This window comes from Triturus cristatus, chromosome 2_1 (genome assembly GCF_964204655.1).
Source record: "Triturus cristatus chromosome 2_1, aTriCri1.1, whole genome shotgun sequence".
NCBI classification, from domain to species: Eukaryota; Metazoa; Chordata; class Amphibia; order Caudata; family Salamandridae; genus Triturus; species Triturus cristatus.
In genome coordinates this window covers 495,208,566-495,227,287 of record NC_140581.1, presented here as the reverse complement: position 1 = coordinate 495,227,287, position 18,722 = coordinate 495,208,566, and the positions used below count along the sequence as shown (strand labels likewise).

General features: G+C 46.4%; 1 protein-coding gene across 1 annotated transcript in view; it reads left to right on the top strand.

Moving 5' to 3' along the window:
* PTCD2 (pentatricopeptide repeat domain 2) overlaps nt 1–18,722 on the top strand; it is a 280,197-nt gene that overhangs the window by 154,553 nt on the left and 106,922 nt on the right. Inside the window, exons 6-7 of the mRNA XM_085632353.1 lie at nt 15,819–15,910; nt 16,527–16,640. Of these exons, the coding sequence (XP_085488479.1) occupies nt 15,819–15,910; nt 16,527–16,640 (206 nt within the window). The remainder of the gene's footprint in view (nt 1–15,818; nt 15,911–16,526; nt 16,641–18,722) is intronic.

The window sequence follows — 18,722 nt, the reverse complement described above, 5'->3', positions numbered from 1 at the left end:
AGTTACCTATATTTTAGTTCATCTGTGGGTGTCATTTTGGATTTTTGCTTTTTGTTCACACTTTTAGTAAATGTTCCTACTCCTATTTCATTTGTCTTTATTGTAGTTACAATTCATATTGTGTGCACTAGAATAGAGTTTGAGTAAACATCTTAAAGATGTATCCTTTATGTTCTAGTGTTCTAACTGTATGAGACTGAGTATGAGTGGGTCACAGTGAGATTGAATGAGAATGAGTAGGATTTAAGTTGAATCGGGGAGGAAGAGGGAGTTATAGGGAGGCTCAGGGAAACTGTGGGAATGAGTGTGGCTAAGCGGGAGTAAGTGAGTCAGAGCGAGACTAATTGAGATCGTCAGTCAGTGAGGTTGTGTGATTCAGAGGAAGGTTGTGTAAGTCAGAATGAGAGGGACTGATTGAGTATGAGTGAGTCACAGTGAAAATGAGTGATTTGGAATGAGTGGGACTGAGTGAATCGGGAAGAACGAGTGAGTCATGGGGAGACTCAAAGAAACTAGGTGAGAATGTGTCAGGCTGAGCGGGAATGAGTGAGTCAGAGTGAAACCGAGTGGGACTTAAGTCAATCAGGACTGAGTGGGTGGACTGAGTGAGAGTAACTGAGAATGAGTGAGACTGGGTGGGTCAAAGTGAGATTGAGTCAGACTGCATGAGTCAGTGAAACTGACTGAGAGTAAGTAACAGTGACTGCGAATGAAAGTAAATGGCTAAGACCGAGTGAGAATGAGGGAGAGATTTAGAGTAAGTGCAAGTGAGTGTGTGCAATTTCGCCCCCTTACCCCCACCCAGCCAACCTGTACCCTCCAAGTAAATGAGTCAGTCTCGCTCACTGGAATTCGAGTCAAGGATTACGCTTCACCACTTTTAATGGTCACCAGCCCTCCACTGCTCAAAGGTAAATTCAGCCCTGAAATCTTTGGTTATACATTCTCTTAAAGAAAGAGTGAAAAGGTTGGATCCTTCAATAGATTTAAGTAAATAAATGCATTATATTCAAGAGACTTAATTTGAGTCACAAAAAGTCTCCTCCAAGCCAAGGATGACTTTGATGAATTATCAGGCATACTTGGTAGTAGGAACAGTGTCACTTGAAGCCTTATTCAGTACAAATATAAATCTATCCTTTTTAGACCAGATAGTTCAAAACAAATTGATCAACAGAGATGGGAATTCTGGCAAATAATTCCTAGATTCAAGAACTTATGCTATGCAGCTACTCTCAGCACCCCTCTATATTAAATATCCTTATTAACAGCTCCCCGAATTTATATTTTCAGCACCAGGGGCAAAAAAATGTAGCGGATTACGGGAAATTATCAAATTAGGCAAAAATTAGATTAATAAGCCATAAATAATAAACAATGAAATACTGCTATGATTATAAAATACTTGGATATATTTTTCGTTCTGTTTATGGGATGTTCTACAGGAGGTACAAACACACATGTAAAATTTGTTCTGGGGATGTGGCCGGTGTCAGGGTAGGAGACAAGTGTGAAGAGTGAAGAGAGAGGACTTATGATGGATACCGAGAGGGGGGGGGGGGCATTCGGTGTACTTAAGGGTCGTTGGAAGAGAAGAAAATGATGGAAGATCTTCATGCAGTGGATGAAAAGGGAATGAAATACAAGGACAACACATTCAGTTACAGAGAGTGGTTAGACCATTCAGTTGGATCATGAAATGTTAACAAACTGTTTCATAGTAAGAATAAACCGTGGGTAATATTACAAATGTTGGGACACTCTGGTTAAGGTGTAATGATAATATAAGACACATGTATTCTTACAGTTAGCTTGGCATCCTAGAAAACTCCTGGGCTTCTACTGCTGCTGTATCGCTGCAAAAAACACAATTAGAAGCATAGCAGTTTTCTCTAGAAAATCTGCTTTAATCTTGGTAATAACTAGAAAGTTGCATCCATATGGCAGATGGGTACCAACCAGACTTCAAAATGGTAAAAAAAAATGAACAGTCATGTCTGTTAAAGGTTCAAATAGTGATGACCTCAATATATTTCAATCATAAGAAATAGAAATATGAAGTCTCTCTCTCTCTCTCTCTCTCTCTCTCTCTATATATATATATATATATATATATATATATATATATATATATATATATATATATATACCCTCTACAGACTAGAATTTAGCTCCAGAATTGATAGACAGATCTACTAAAAGACACCATAATCCACTGCAGTAAAAGATGCAGTTAAATCCTTAATAAAGAATCTGGACTTGTTTGATCCTTATAGGAATCGGGACCCTGATAATGCAGGCTACACTGTTTTTGCATGCTATAAAGCTTTTTCTCAAGTTGAGTTTTTGCCATATTTCCAACTATGTGATCATCACATTATATTTACATAACCTTATGTTTATTAGCAGGCCTTGTCTCTTAACCTTTGATGGGTCCCCATAAAGGGCACAGCGTGTTTGACTTCTATTGAGAAAACAGCCTAGGAATACATTGAACTAAATGCTGGATTGGTGCACATATTGCATATATGTGACTCGTATAAAGCCCTCTTCAGAGGAATAATAAAAAATACACAATAAGAAACTAAATAAGTAAGGCAGAAAGATCCAGCTTGACTGCAGAGATAAGTAGTATGTTGCATCGTTGAAGAATGGGAAGGCATCTGGACCAAATACCCTTCCCGCAAAACTATGTATAGAACTATCTAATAGAATTCATCATAATAGCACACCAAGGTATCTTCCAAGGAGTTTTACCTAATTTCACAGTAAAAGATTTCTTTGTCTGTTTTTATTAAACCGGGTAAGGACCCCACTCAATGTTCTTCACATAGACCCGTACCACTACACAATACTGATAGCAGAATCAACACTAATATACTTGCTAAAAGAATACAAAGGTATGAACATTATTCACCAAGATCAGCAGACCTTAATAAAAGATTGTAACATAAGCCAGTAATTGTTAGATTCTTACCTTTCTAGATTCCTCCATTGTAATCTTTTGGGTCATGCTAGTCTATGAGGGACAGCCTTTGATTTAATACAGTGGTCTCTGGGAGTCTGTGACTAGAGTTAAATATCTCACTCTTTTATCAAAGCAGTACTAGACTTATACCAGAGTCTGATGGCTTACTTGGTTATAAATAGTGCTCCAAATAAGGAGTTACAGTCACACAATCTTTTAAGTTGTGGGCATCGACTCAGAAACTTTAAACTCTGTGCGGACTACTTATTAGTTACTACCTCAGTCCCAGATCCGTTAACGAAATTTTAGATACTTTAATCATGTGCGGGAAGGTTTCAGAGTATACAGTCGATATCGTAAAATCCGAGGGAACATTCCACCCAACAGGATGTCCCGGCTTCCCACTTTAGTTAGGATTGGAGAACAAGTCATATCTCCTGGCATGCAAAATCCCAATAAAATTGAACAAGTTTTACCTAAATAAATGGGCAGAGGCTAAGCAGCAATTGGATCAGAGTCTGAATCTTCAGATATCAATTATTGGTAGAGTCAACTACACATTGAAACGATTATTCTGCCCAAATAGCTTTCTGTTTCAGCAACTACCCATGTGTATTCCAGACTGTCTTTTTGGTGTTCAGATTAGGAAGATAAGCAGATTGATTTATATGGTAAAACAAAACTTCCCCACTCTCCAGGTAAACAATATTTATAGATGCACAGAGAAAGCAGCCTGAGCCGTCCAAACTTAGTATTACTACTGGGCGCTCGATTGCTGGGTACTCACTATTTGTTTGAAACCATATAGATATGACTATGCACAGTTTACCTCTCTCAAGGAAATTATTTTCCCTAGCCCACATATGGCTTTCTAACTAAATGCAACAGTGAAACTAAAAAAAAAAGTTAAGAATAGTGCAGGGTCTCGCATTTCTTTGGCACAATAGACAAAAAAAAATGTAATTTACAAAATCTCCTTTGCAAACAGTACTTTGGAATTAGAATGAATTTCCCTTACTACAGATCTCTGCTCAGTCCAAAATCCAGAGACAATTATTTAGTTATCGATGTGTTGGATGAATTGCAGACTTTCAATAAAGTTCAGTAGTTAAGGGCAGAGACATGCACTTTATTTTCATTATTACTATATTATAGGCTGAAAGTGACGTTCACCCGTCGTAAGATCTGTGGTTCATAGGGAATCCTGTTTTTAGTGCAGTATATTCTTTTGAACATCGTTCTGTATTAAACAAATATGTCAAAAATGTAAATACAGTGAGACTGATTGGACCTTAAAAGAAATAATGTGATGGTCTACTAAAGACATTAGTGCTAATAATGAACTATGGATAAAAATTGTATTTCTGATAGGTGAACCTTTTTTTTAATACAATATTGCTGACAGTTTTTTATAATGCTGCATCATTTATTAGACACTAAAAAAACTGTCAAGAATTTATCCTAATGCTATGCACCGATGCCCAGGGTGTAAGGAACCAGATCATGCACATGTTTTATCTGTGTCCAGCATTATCATCATTTTTGTCACAGATCAGCAGAATACTTGCTAATATTTCTGGTGAGTTGAAAACGTGATCTGGTTCAGGGTCCATTTGGGGGCAAAAGGGCAATCTGATGACTCACCAATAACTATCCAAGTTTGAAGAAAGAATGTTTGTTAACCATATAGATTTGTAAATAGCAGATCATGGGGAATATAGAAATGCTGGTTGCTACTGAACCTGGTTCAAGACTGTTACCCCCTCTCCCTACTACTGCTTGTTCCAACGAGACCCCATTGTCACATGCCAGGGGAGGGAATTTGTGAAATGCCCTGGAGTGCAACTCCCTAGAAAAACTAAATTCTTACCGCTCTTCGGAGACACCATTGTACCGTCAAGTCCAGCTTCTCTGCAAGCACAAGCCTCAGCCCAAAACTCCTGAACTTTCCTCTAATCTGGCCTGGCTCTGAATATTTACAGGCTATGATCGTACTCCTAATCATGTGTGAGAGAAGTTGGCCTGGTATATGCTGTCCACTAGTTATAGTAGGCACCTTGCACCAGTCCAAACGACCCTTATTGATGATTAGGTTAAAGACAACCTTTATTGAAAGCTATCCTAGTGGTAGCTATGGAGAGCAGCCTTCAGGCTAAGTCTCGAAGGAATGTAAAGCAGCTTGGTTTACCAGATCATAACCTCATGAATGACCAAATGAAAGGAGAACCTTACAAGGTATATATCAAATATATGTATTTAGTTCGAGGCATGTGGGCTGCTGAATTCATATCTGTGCATAGATCGCCGCCTAGTGTTGGGTCCGGATGTTTGCACGTTGTTGTCCTGGAAGAGTCTTCGAAGTATCCTTGGATAGGTGACTCCTCCCCTGGACTACAGTGCGCATGGGCATCCTCTCCATCCTCAGATTGTTTTTTTCCGCCATTGGGTTCGGATGTGCTATCTTAGCTCAAGTTAGGAAAATATTTTGTCGAGGCCAAAAGGCCTTTAGTTCGCGTCGGTACTGTTTATCGATCGGTTTTCGATACAACTTTGTTAGTTTACTAACTTTCAGCACCGACTTTTTTCGCATTACCTGTTCATCGACTACTTCGACGATGGAATCGAGGACGCCATTCAAGAGGTGTCCGGTATGCAATGCGAAGTACCCACACATCGACGTCCATCCGGTGTGCAACAAATGCCTTTCGCCGGACCACGACGAATCGACATGCATGGCCTGTGCCCGGTTCCGTTCAAAAAAGACTCTACGGAATCGACGAGCGGCGAGACTCGAGGCGCAGCACGCGGCACCGGCCCCAGCAGACATCTTCAACGAGGCCGAAGACGTCGAAGAATTGGAAGTCTTACCCTCCAGTCCCGTTTCCGAACACGGATCCGGATCGGACGAAGTCGACGAATCACTCTTCCACAGAGGTGAAGACGACACCGAGGTAGGAGACGACGAGGAGGCCTTAGGGGCCGAAGAGAGTAGCTCCAATGATGAACAAGGCCTACCTGTTCAGACCGAAGAAGGCCCAGTTCCACGGCCTATGGCTCCGGTCGAGGGATCGCCTTCGGGCCTTACCCGAGACCCATCCCGCAGTTCTTCGGCCCCGCCCTCGGGCCCGGCCTCGGACATTCAGCGGCAGCCATTACCGCTTAAACCAGCTGGTTTCCCTTCCATAAAACCGAAACCGAAAGCTGCTCCGGTTCCAACGAAACCGAAAGTGGCGCTGGTCGGATCGAGGCCTTCCACGCCTTCGACGCCAGCGCGTCGACACCGACCGCACCAAGAGAGACTTCGGTGCCGAACTTGAAGCGGGCGACGTCGGAGTCGACAAACGGAAAAAGGCCTTCGGCGCCGACAAACCTGCTCGGCTCCCGGCACCGACGCCACTGACACCGAGGGCTGCACCGCCTGCTGCGTCTCGCATCGCTCCCTCGACGACACCAAAGCCTCACGCATCGAAGACGTCGACGGTCATCTCCGCACCTCGACTCGATGAACCAACGGCGCCGAAAAAGTCCACGGCCGCCTCTACGAACCTGGTCGGTGCCAAAGCCTCAAAGGCGCTCCAAGGACGACCTGGTGCGACACAAAGCAGCAAAACCAAGGCTGCCCTCCAGGACCCGTCGGGTTCCGGTCCGATCGAAGCTCCAGCAGCCTCTTCGGTGCCAGCCAACATTACCTTTGGCTTGCCTCCGTCAACAATCCCGAAAATGTTCCAACTCAGGACACGGGTCACCCAGACTACGATTACACCTGCTGAGACGTCTCCGTCACGTGTCATCGACGCCAACACTGGCAGGATGATTCTCCACGAGCGAAGGATAACTTCGGAACCACCGTTGGACCCTTTCAGGATCCCACTAAAAAGGAAGCTGCCTGTAGAATCAGAACCTCTCCTTTATGAACCTTTCCACTCATCCTACCAGGATCCACAACTATTCTCCCCCACACGTTCCGACACGGATGCGTTGGAGGACTACATGGATGACCAAGTCCCCTACCATGGAGACACAGACCCTGATGACCAGCAGGACCCTGACCACACTTGGGGCGACCCTGTAGACCCAGGTGCACCTCTCGATGCACAGGACCCACAACTCTATGGGGCAAAAACATCTCCCACAGAGGATACTGCAGCCTTCAACGCTCTTATTGAACGTGCTGCCAATAACCATGGGGTGCAGCTTCACTCTGACACCGTCGAAGATGACTTTCTTATGGACACTTTCGCATCCTCAGAACGGCATGTAAAGACTCTGCCCATGTTGAAAGGAGTCCTCAAACCAGCCAAGGACATTTTCAAGGAACCCACCAGGGCACGAGTGATAAACCCCAGGATTGATAAGAAATACCGATCAGCACCTGGGGACCCTACTTACATCAGAGGCCAATTACCACTAGACTCCATTGTCGTAGCGAATGCTCGCAAGAGGGCACACTCGCAAACGACAGGTGACGCTCCTCCCCCGGACAAAGAGTCCAAGGTGTTAGAGACCTCTGGCAAGCGAGTTGCCGCCCAAGCTGCCAACATATGGCGCATAGCCAACACTCAAGCGCTCCTTGCTCGCTATGATAGAGCGCACTATGACACACTGGAGCAACTATTCCAACATCTCCCTGACCAGTTCAAGGAAGGCGCAGAAATGCTCATCAGAGAAGGACAGCTACTCACGAATGCTTCCATCAAGTGTGCACTAGATGCTGCAGACACGGCTGCCAGGGCCATAAACACAAGCGTCATGCTGTGACGACATGCCTGGTTACGAATCTCAGGATTCAAGCCTGAGGTACAAAACAATATACTCAACCAGCCTGTCAACCCCGACTATTTATTCGGGCCAGAGGTTGACACCACCCTTGAGAAGATAAAAAAGGACACGGACACTGCAAAGTCCATGGGCGCTCTCCAAACTCAGTCCTTTCGGAGCGGCTCCTTTCGTCGCCCCGGAAACAAGGGAGCAGGTAGAGGACAGGGGTCACAACAAACATATAACAAAGGCAATACACAGACCACCTACGATAAAAACACCCGGGGTGGATATCGTGGCTCCAGTACAAAGGGCAGAGGACGCGGCTACGGCAACACCAGGTCCTCCCCCAAGAACAAGCAGTGACGCCCTCTCCCTTCCTCCCGACCACATAACACCTGTCGGGGGAAGGCTACAAAGGTTCCTGTCCACGTGGAACTCCATCACCACGGACAGGTGGGTCAAAGATATTGTAAAATACGGTTACTGTCTGGAGTTAACCTCCACTCCACCCACAATACCACCAAGAAACCGTCCTATGTCCTCAGAGCACTTAACGCTCTTACAGAAAGAGGTGCAAAGTATGCTTCTAAAAGGCGCTATAGAGGTCGTACCCATCCACGAGCAGGGTACGGGGGTGTACTCCCTCTACTTCCTAATTCCAAAAAAGGACGGGTCACTCAGACCTATATTAGACCTGAGACCCCTGAACCAGTACATTCTTTCAGAGCACTTTCACATGCTCACTCTACAGCAAGTCCTTCCGCTTCTCAAGCAGGGAGACTTCCTAGCCACACTGGACCTCAAGGATGCGTATTTCCACATACCCATCCACCCCTCACACAAAAAATACCTCAGGTTCACTGTTCAGGGGCAGCACTATCAATTCAAAGTCCTTCCCTTCGGCGTGACAACAGCGCCCAGGGTTTTCACGAAGTGCCTAGCTACGGTGGCAGCACATCTACGGAGGCAGCATATACACGTCTACCCCTACCTAGACGACTGGCTCGTTCAAGCGAAGTCAGCCCAGCAATGTGCCAGCCACATGTCCCACACCATTCACCTTCTTCACAGTCTGGGATTCTCACTAAATTACCCAAAGTCCCATCTCCAGCCCGCACACGTACAACAGTACCTAGGTGCGACTATAGACACTCAGCCAAATTTAGTGAGGATCAACAGCATACAACTGCTGATCTCCAAGTTCAAACCCAATCACTCACTTCCAGCGCGAGTGTTTATGCAGTTAATAGGCATGATGGCCTCCTGCATCTTCATAGTCCCGCACGCGAGATTACATATGCGCCCGCTTCAGGAGTGCCTAGCACGTCAGTGCAATCAGGCTCAAGGACAGTTGAAAGACCTAGTGTTGGTGAGCGGTCGGGCATACAACTCTCTGCATTGGTGGAATCCACAAAACCTTTGCAAGGGCCGACCATTCCAAGAGCCTGTCCCACAGATAGTACTGACAGCGGACGCGTCTCTCCAGGGATGGGGAGCTCATGTACTCCACTACACAGTGCAGGGACTATGGACGACACAACAAAAGAAGATGCACATCAACCTTCTGGAACTGATGGCAATCTTCCTGGCCATGAAGGCATTCAAAGTACATCTATGCAACAAGGTCGTGTTGATCCGGACGGACAACATGACCGCAATGTACTACATACAGAAGCAGGGAGGAACACACTCTCCACAGTTGTCTCATCTGGCTCAGAGCATGTGGAAGTGGGCCATTCAGAGGAACATGTTCCTCATGGCGGAACACCTCCCTGGCAAGGACAACCAGATGGCGGATCTGCTCAGCAGACACAGCCACCAGATGCACGAGTGGGAGTTACACCCATCAGTACTCCAACCGTACTTCCAGCAGTGGGGTCATCCGGAGATAGACCTATTCGCGACAAGCGAAAACGCAAAATGCCAAAGCTTTGCCGCCAGGTTCCCACATCCGCAGTCGCAGGGCAATGCGATATGGATGAACTGGTCCGGCAGATTTGCGTACGCTTTTCCCCCAGCGCCGTTAATACCGCTGGTGGCCCGCAAACTCAGACAACACTCCCTGACACTCATCCTAGTTGCTCCCACGTGGGCACGCCAGCCGTGGTACACCACCTTCCTCGAACTTTCCGTGGTGCCGCATCAAAGGCTGCGGATCAAACCCGCGCATTTGACGCAGAACCATGGAGAGATTCAGCACCCAGATCCGCAACAGCTGAACCTGGCGATCTGGCTCCTGAAGTCCTAGAGTTTGGCTATCTCAACCTGCCACCTGACTGTATGGACATCATCAAGGAGGCCAGGAGACCCACTACAAGGGCTTGCTATGCAGCCAAATGGAAAAGGTTCGTCATTTATTGCGGTAATAATGACATTAACCCGCTGGACGCATCCATCCAAAACATCATCTGTTACCTCTTACACCTATACCGATGCAATCTGGCGTACACCTCTATACGTGTCCATATGACCGCAATATCAGCCTATCTGCAGACCAGGCAGCACCTCTCACTATTCAGAGTGCCTGCCATCAAAGCATTCTTGGAGGGACTCAAACGAGTCATTCCACCAAGCCACCCACCGGCTCCAATGTGGAACCTCAACTTGGTCCTCACACGCCTGATGGGTCCACCCTTTGAACCTCTACACTCATGCGAGATTCAATTCCTTACCTGGAAAGTAGCCTTCCTGGTAGCGATCACTTCCTTAAGAAGAGTTAGTGAACTCCAGGCACTAACAGTTCAAGAGCCATTTATACAGGTTCACGCCAACAGGGTCGTACTACGTACCAACCCCAAATTCATGCCCAAAGTAATATCGCAGTTCCACATGAATCAAACTATTGAACTGCCCGTTTTCTTCCAAAACCCACAAACTGTCGCAGAAAGGGCACTACATACACTAGATGTACGGAGGGCCCTCGTGTACTACATCGACAGGACTAAACCCTTCAGGAAGACAAAACAACTGTTCGTTGCCTTTGCCCCACACCACAAAGGTAACGCCATCTCCAAAGCAGGGATAGCCAGATGGATAGTTAAGTGTATTCAAATCTGTTATCAAAAGGCAAAACGCACATTAACTATTCCACCACGAGCCCACTCAACACGCAAGTTGGGGGCTTCCATGGCTTTTCTAGGAAATATTCCCCTGCATGATATATGCAGAGCAGCCACATGGTCCACTACACACACATTTACAAAACACTATTGTGTAGACGTGCAGTCAAAACAGCAGGCAGCTGTAGGACAGGCTGTTCTCAAAACACTTTTTCAGACCGCTGCAGCTGGCACTGGTAGCCGCCGCTAATAGAGGGCACTGCTATGTATTCTATGCACAGATATGAATTCAGCAGCCCACATGCCTCGAACTGAATATGCTACTTACCAGTATGCATCTGTTCTTGGCATGTAGGGCTGCTGACATTCATATCGCCCTCCCTCCTCCCCGGCGCCTGTAGCAGCTGCAGCTCTCAGAATTACTGTATAGCATGGTCATCACTTTCTGTATCTACTCCATCACTGCCACAATGGCGAAAAACAATCTGAGGATGGAGAGGATGCCCATGCGCACTGTAGTCCAGGGGAGGAGTCACCTATCCAAGGATACTTCGAAGACTCTTCCAGGACAACAACGTGCAAACATCCGGACCCAACACTAGGCGGCGATCTATGCACAGATATGAATGTCAGCAGCCCTACATGCCAAGAACAGATGCATACTGGTAAGTAGCATATTCATTTCTAAACACTCCCTACTAACCTCTTTATGAGATTAGAGAACAAGGCACACAATATTACAGTACTAGAACGACAGTAAATAGCACAATACACAGTGGGCCCCAGGGGGAGACCAAGCCATATATTAAGAAAGTGGTATAACAACCACGACTTGACTAGACACAGTGCCTAGCGCACGAAGAATCTCTGGGACCCCAAGGAACCACCCAAGTTAGTGACACAGGGGACCCCCGGGGAACGCGTGCAGTGTGAGAACACAGCCGCGAGCTCCGTACAATCCTATGGGAAAGGCGCGGTTGGAATTTTAAAGATTAAGGACACTTAGGAGAGGACTTTGAGCAAACCCTTTCAAACTTAGAAGGTTTTAAGGCCAGTACCCGTGTGAGCACCAGAGTACTTGTGTTACCTAACCCAGGGAAGCCGGGCGCATAGGTGTCAAATGGTGTCAGGAATCTTCGTCATTTTCAATGGCGTGACGCTGCAAAGGGCTGCTGCCGTGAAGAGGAAAAGTGTCTGGTGTGATCCAAGCCTGGATCGGAGCTGAGAAGAACCTGAAAGCAGAGGGGACATAGTCTGGGTCACTTCAGGGTGACCAGGGGATCGGTAGACGAATGCCCACTGATGTTGGGTGTTTAAGGGTTGTTTAAGGTGCGAAGAGGTGAAGCTTGACTCTGCAGCAAAGGGGACCAGGAGACGCCAACGATGACCAAAGTCCGCAGGTGAGCTGTCCCAGGAAGGATGTCGAGGGCTGGGGGGTCAGTGTCCGGATTGGATACCAACAAGCCTTGGCAACTGCAACACGCGTGGTCAGAGAAAAGATGCTTCGGTGAGGACCTGAAAGGTCCTGGGGACTCCCCAAGTGATGGAGAGTCAGGGCACGTCTGGAGCAACCAGGAAAGCCCACTGAAAGTTAAAGTTCCCTTCTCAGGGACCCACAGGTCGATGGAGCAGGGATCGCAAAGGGACCTCGAGAGGAACCACAAAATACCAGCCCACGGAACACTCATGGAGTGTAGGCCAGTAATCTTTGGTGGAAACACTGCTCGGGGTCTGGACTACAAGTAGCCCAAAGCACAGCCTCCGGGATCCTCAAAAAGCATATGCAGCTGCAAATGTTCACGGTGTACAGGGGTACGGGTTGCACGGTCCCCACGAGGGCTGCGGGTCTCAGGTTTGCTGAGAGCACTAGTCGGCCTCGGGGAAGCTTGGGAACCCACCTCCTGTGTTGCTAAATCTTCTGAGCCCTTCACGAGCTGCGTAGATGCAAACCGGTCAGATGCGTTGAGGTGCCTGCCTTGCAGGGGAGTGACTCCTTTATTCCAAGGGAGAATCTTCAGTTGTCCAGCAATGCGTAGATCGTAGAATGATACTTGGTTTCTGTAGCAGAGTTTAGTCCAGGTAAAATCTAAAGTCCTGTAGCCAGGGGTTCCTACTTTATACCTGAGGAAGGTGTGGGTCAAACTCTGGGGACCCACCTATGGGAGGGTCAGGACAGAGGGGTGGCTACACCCATGTCCTTTGTCCAGTTTCTCGACAAAGCAGGGGCTGATAACCCCTGCAACCGGTTTGAGCTGGACTGTGCGCAGGGACACCAAATGTGCCCCCGGTGCAGACATCAAAGCCCTCTCGGAGTGCACCCACCCAGCCCCAATACACTAAAGCCTGTCTGTGACAGGAAACCTGTTGTCCAGCCTTCCCCTGCCGGCGTCTCGTCCAGCAGCAGGAGGGCAGACTCGTGTCTGTGGCTGGCAGCATCTTTTATGATGCCAGGGTCTGTGAAGTTGGTACCGGGTGTACCGGTGCTGTCATATTTCTCCCTCTAGTAGGGTGGAATCATACCTCCGACACCAGTTACTGGTGTGGAGGTATGATTCGAAGGTGTTTGACACCAAACACGACATGTTTCCATGCAGCCGTTTTAAAGTTAGCATTTGACGCGAGGTTATAATGCACTTTAGAGTATATGGTTGGCTGCATCACAAACAACCCCGGAATAGAGGTTCCGAAGGTTGCAGAGGGGCTCTGCTCATGCATGGGCACCCTCTCACATAAAACCCAGCACCCTGCCTTCAGGATTGATAAGGCCTGCCATAGGGGTGACTGATAGGTTTATATGTGCAGTGACATGGATAGATATAGTGAACCTATATCTAAGTAAGGGGTGCATGCACCACCTTACACGGGCTGCTATAGCAGACCTGTTGTGTCATTTTGAATGGTCTCCCAGGGGTGGCATAATACATGCTGCAGCCCCTGAGAGGTCTCTGGGGTACCTATGCCCTGGGTATATAGTATACCATATACTAGAGACTTATAAGGGTACCCCAGAATCCAATCTGGAGTGTACCTAAAGTACATGAACAACCAGTTTATAGGGAGAAAGCAGCTAGACTGGGGTCCTGATTAGCAGGATCCCAGTCAAACTAAGTCGAAACGCAGCAAAACACCAGGCAAAAAGTGGGGGTAACCATGCAGTCAGATTCCACCTTTCTACAATGTGGAGATACTTTCCTGAGACATCTATGAGAAAGTCCGCTCTTCCCTCCCCATGAGTAGCATTCCACCACCAGTAAAAAATTCATCATCATGTACCTTCTATAATATATATTCCAAGATGTTAAATGAATGTGCCCCTGTACAACTGCAGCAGGATCTATTATCGTTCAAATCTTAAACATCTGCATTGCGCAATAGTAAATGCTCTCAGACCTCACTCATTCATGTTTGATGTCTAGCTGAAAATACAATGGTTTGGTTCTTAGCATTTCTCGTCCTACTGGAGAGCTCAGTCGACGTTTGACACTGTCACCATCTGATTCTGCTTCTTAGGCTCTCAATTTGACCTGTGAACAGAAAACAGGTATTGAAGTGATTCCAATCCTTCCTCTCTAACCATGCCTACTCTATCACTTTAATGTATCTTGACCTCTAATCTCATTGTTCACTGTGGCATCCACTAGGCTTCTGCTATCCTGTAGCTGTTTAACATGTCTCTCACTCCAGTAGCACATTTCACTAGGGCATAACCAGTTCACTTCGATTGCCTTGCAAGTTCTGTAAATGCATGATAAGTGGGCCTAAATTAATGGCTCCAAATCTAACATCTTTCTCTTAGCAAAAATGTTGGTCTATTATGATCTTCATTCTACTTTTTTCAATTTTCATGGAACCAGTTATCCCTTTTGACAGAAATCTCGCCATTTCCTCAACTTAATATCGTTTTGGCCACCGCCATCTTCAAACTGGATAGTTAAGAACAGTGGTTCAAGTATGGCCTAAAAGGGTCCAATAGAAAAGGTGACCCAAGCAGGGTCACTTGTTTTTTTAAGAGAAGTGAAATCAATTCCGTAGGGAGCAGGAGACAAAGTACGTAAAGGGTCATGTAGGTCAAAAGATGACAGGTATTTATTTAAACAAAGTCAATTTTAGAGTGCTCACATAATAACAAAGCGTGGTGTGAAATAGTGATAGTAGTTTTAAAAAGACATCGGATTGACAACAATATAGTAGTTGAATTCCATAATTGATCTTTACAAGTTATAAGGAATTCATGTTGTGGGGTAATTCCTTATAACTTGTAAAGATCAATTATGGAATTCAACTACTATATTGTTGTCAATGCGATGTCTTTTTAAAACTACTATCACTATTTCGCACCACGCTTTCTTATTATGTGAGCACTCTAAAATTGACTTTGTTTAAATAAATACCTGTCATCTTTTGACCTACATGACCCTTTACGTACTTTGTCTCCTGCTCCCTATGGAATTGATTTCACTTCTCTTAAAAAAACAAGTGACCCTGCTTGGGTCACCTTTTCTATTGGACCCTTTTGGGCCATACTTGAACCATTGTTCTTAACTATTCATTATCACCCCAGGTTCACATATCGGGGTACCCTTGTCTCCTAAAACATCTTCAAACTGGAAACATCGTCCTTTCCCCTATGTCCGATAATTGCTACTGTTCTATTTAGTGGCTTGGCCAAAGCACACTATTTCAGTGGATTCTGTCACCATTTCTGACTGTAAACATCAGTTCTGCAACTATTGAAATGCACTGTTTGAGTTATGGCCACTGACAGTTTAGTGGCTGAAAAATTACCCACTGGATTTCAGGACCATGAAGAGTTTAATGTACTATCTATTGTAAGGGACTGGTGGATATGAACATCAATAGTTTAGGTATTTTCAAAAACGCTAAAGTATTTTGGATTAGGATAAATGGTATTCTTTACATTTACAGTCACTAAATTCTATGTACATTCAGTAAGATGCTGTACAATAGATTGCAATAGACGTTATACAGTATTAGCATGCCTCCATGACTAATGATCCTTCTCTGTTCAGGTGCTTTGGAGGTACTGCTGGAAATGAGAAGGCAAAACATTAAATTCAGCAGAGAATCATACATACTTGGATTTGCAATCTGCTACAAGCTGGTAAGTCCTGGTCTACTCACGAAACGCAAGTCAATGGTTTGGAAAGCAAGCATTTGTAAGGATTTGTACAAAAGGTTTCCCAAATTTGGTGGTGCAAATATCAAATAAGATAGTTAATAAACCTTTTCCAAATATGCTACAGAAACTCTTGTGTAACATTTTTGAGTTAGACGATAATCCCTGCTCCAGTAAAATTTGGAAAGATGTTGCTTTTGGAATTGCAAAAGCCTTAACTTTGGATAGGCATATAATTTTCATTGGAGATCAAATTGCAAGTAGAAATATAGCTTAAAATTGCATGCAGTTGTGCAGAATATTTTGTAGCCACCCTACTAAATTGGTAGATATAGAGCCCTTCAGTAAAAAACAAATAAAAACAGTTCTCTTCCCACCAGTCCTTTGTCACCAACATTAAGGATTCCATAATGTCCCTTTGTTTTATGTCTGGTTCAAGAGCTTCAATGCCACACTTACCAAATGTCGCCTTTGAACAACTTTTAGGCCCAGCTGCTATTGCCACTCTTTGTCTAATGTAGCAAATATGATGGCATATCTGTGTGCTCTATCTTTTTATTTAAACATGTGATTACCCTTTATCCATTTTTCTTCGTTTCAGAATAGGCAAGAATCTCGCTCCGTCTGTGGCTTGCTGCTGGATGAAATAGACATGAAAGCGGAACATATACCAAGGCAAGCGTTCTGCTTTGCTGCTGCACTGGCTTTGAAACGGGTATAAACTGGTTCTCTTTTTATTTTTTATGAATGTATGAAAGCCAATAGATCTGGCCTACATGAGAGCTTTTGGCTTTGTCCATGTCCTTTAGCCCTGTTTTACAGCAACATGGCTGCTGTCTAGCATGGCTGAAAGTTAGAAAACATAAAGTTCGAGGCATATGAGCTGCAGATTACACACTGTGCATAGATTGCCATCTGGTGTTGGGCCCGGATGTTTGCAGTTGTTTTTCCTCTTGGAAAGTCTTTGGAAGTTACGAGGTATGTGACTCCTCCTTCGGATCGTATTGCGCATGGGCTTCGGCTCCATCCTCAGATTGTTATTTTCCGCCATCGGGCTCGGATGTGATCTTCGTGCTCCGGTTCCGAACAGTTTCCAGTTCTACAGTCGACGCGCAATCCTCACCCCCTTTTCGCGGTATTGTTTTCGATCACGATCCCCTCACTCGATGCGGCTCTCATCGATCAAGACCTTCGATTCCAGTCGTCGACGACGGCCTTCGGGCCTACCCAAGCTCCGGTCCTGGCTAATGGAAAGGACTCCCTTCAAGAAGTGCCCTCGATGTGGGTCCAAATTCCCCCACACCGATCTTCTCAAAGTATGCAACCTCTGCCTCTCCCCTGAACACGAGGCTCAAGACTGTCCGGCGTGCAAATCCTTCCGGTCCAAGAAAACCATTCGAGACCGAAGGGCACGAAGAACTATGGCACACTCGACAACGGCGATCCCAGATGTCATCTTCGGAGAAGGCGTCAACGCTCCAGAAGGACAACACACCGACGAGGGCCTAGTCACCGCCTCGGAAGCTGACGATTCAGGTGTGGAAGACATCACTCCGGCACAGAGGGTCGTGAGTACCGAAATCCACCACCCCACACCCTCCACGGCATCGAAAAAGGCTTCGGTCACGCCTTCGAGCCTAGGCACGACCAAGAGCACTGCTTCCCACACCGCACCTTCGGGACCGGTAAAGACGCTTATTAAGCCTTCCGGCGGCTCGGGCTCGAGCCAGCCCATCGTCGGTGCCGAGAAACACTCCTCCGCACCGACGCTGAAAAAGAAAATGGCCTCCTCCTCCGTACCAAGCTCCTTACCTAAGCACTCGGCACCGAAAGCCAGCTCAAGCTCCTTGGTACCGACACCGTCCCCGGAACCGAGCAAAAAACACAAGGCCACCGACACCCATATCTCGAAGCCAAAAACCATCTCGGAGCCGAGTAATCAACCAGCCCTTTCGAAGCCGCATAGTGCAAAACAGCGCACTAGTGCAGACTCTAAAACCAAAAAACCTACGGCTTCGGCGCTGATGGACAGGCCACTCTCTGAAGAACTTTTTAAGCCTGATCCATTGCAAAAAACACTGGTCAAGGATCCTAAAACTGGACATTTGATGCTCAGCATCAAAAAGAGACAGCTGGACAAGCCTGCCCCAGCTCCACCTCCAAAGAGGAAAGACTTTGCTACTTCCCCTCTGAGAATACCTTCGCCCCCTCCTCCACCACCTCCTTCTCCCCCCCCCACCTCATCATTCCCCCACACCCTCTCCGGATGATGACAATGATGATGACATAGGGGACGAGCCCCATGACCAACCTACAGGGGACCCCACTCCGACAGGCTCCCCAGACCCATGGGACGACTATAACATTCCTGACATTCCTAACGTCCTGCAGGATGATCTCTACCCTTCGAGACCATCCCCACCAGAAGACTCATTGGGGTTCAACCACCTACTCCAGAGGGCTGCACACTACCACGGTGTGGACCTCTATACCGACCCCGTGGAGGAGGACTTCCTCCTTGATATTTTCGACACAACACACAGGGCCACCTCCATCCTGCCCATGCTCAAAGGAGTTATCAAACACGCGCCGGAGGTCTTTAAAGATCCAGTCAGAGCCAGGGTCATCAACCCTCGCATAGACAAAAAATATAAGGCCGTCCCTACAGATCCCGCCTACATCAGAGGGCCAGCACCACTAGATTCCCTAGTAGTGTCTTCAGCACGAAAGCGAGCAAACTCCCAAGTATCAGGCGAAGCACCACCACCTGATAAAGAGTCGAAACTCTTGGACGCAT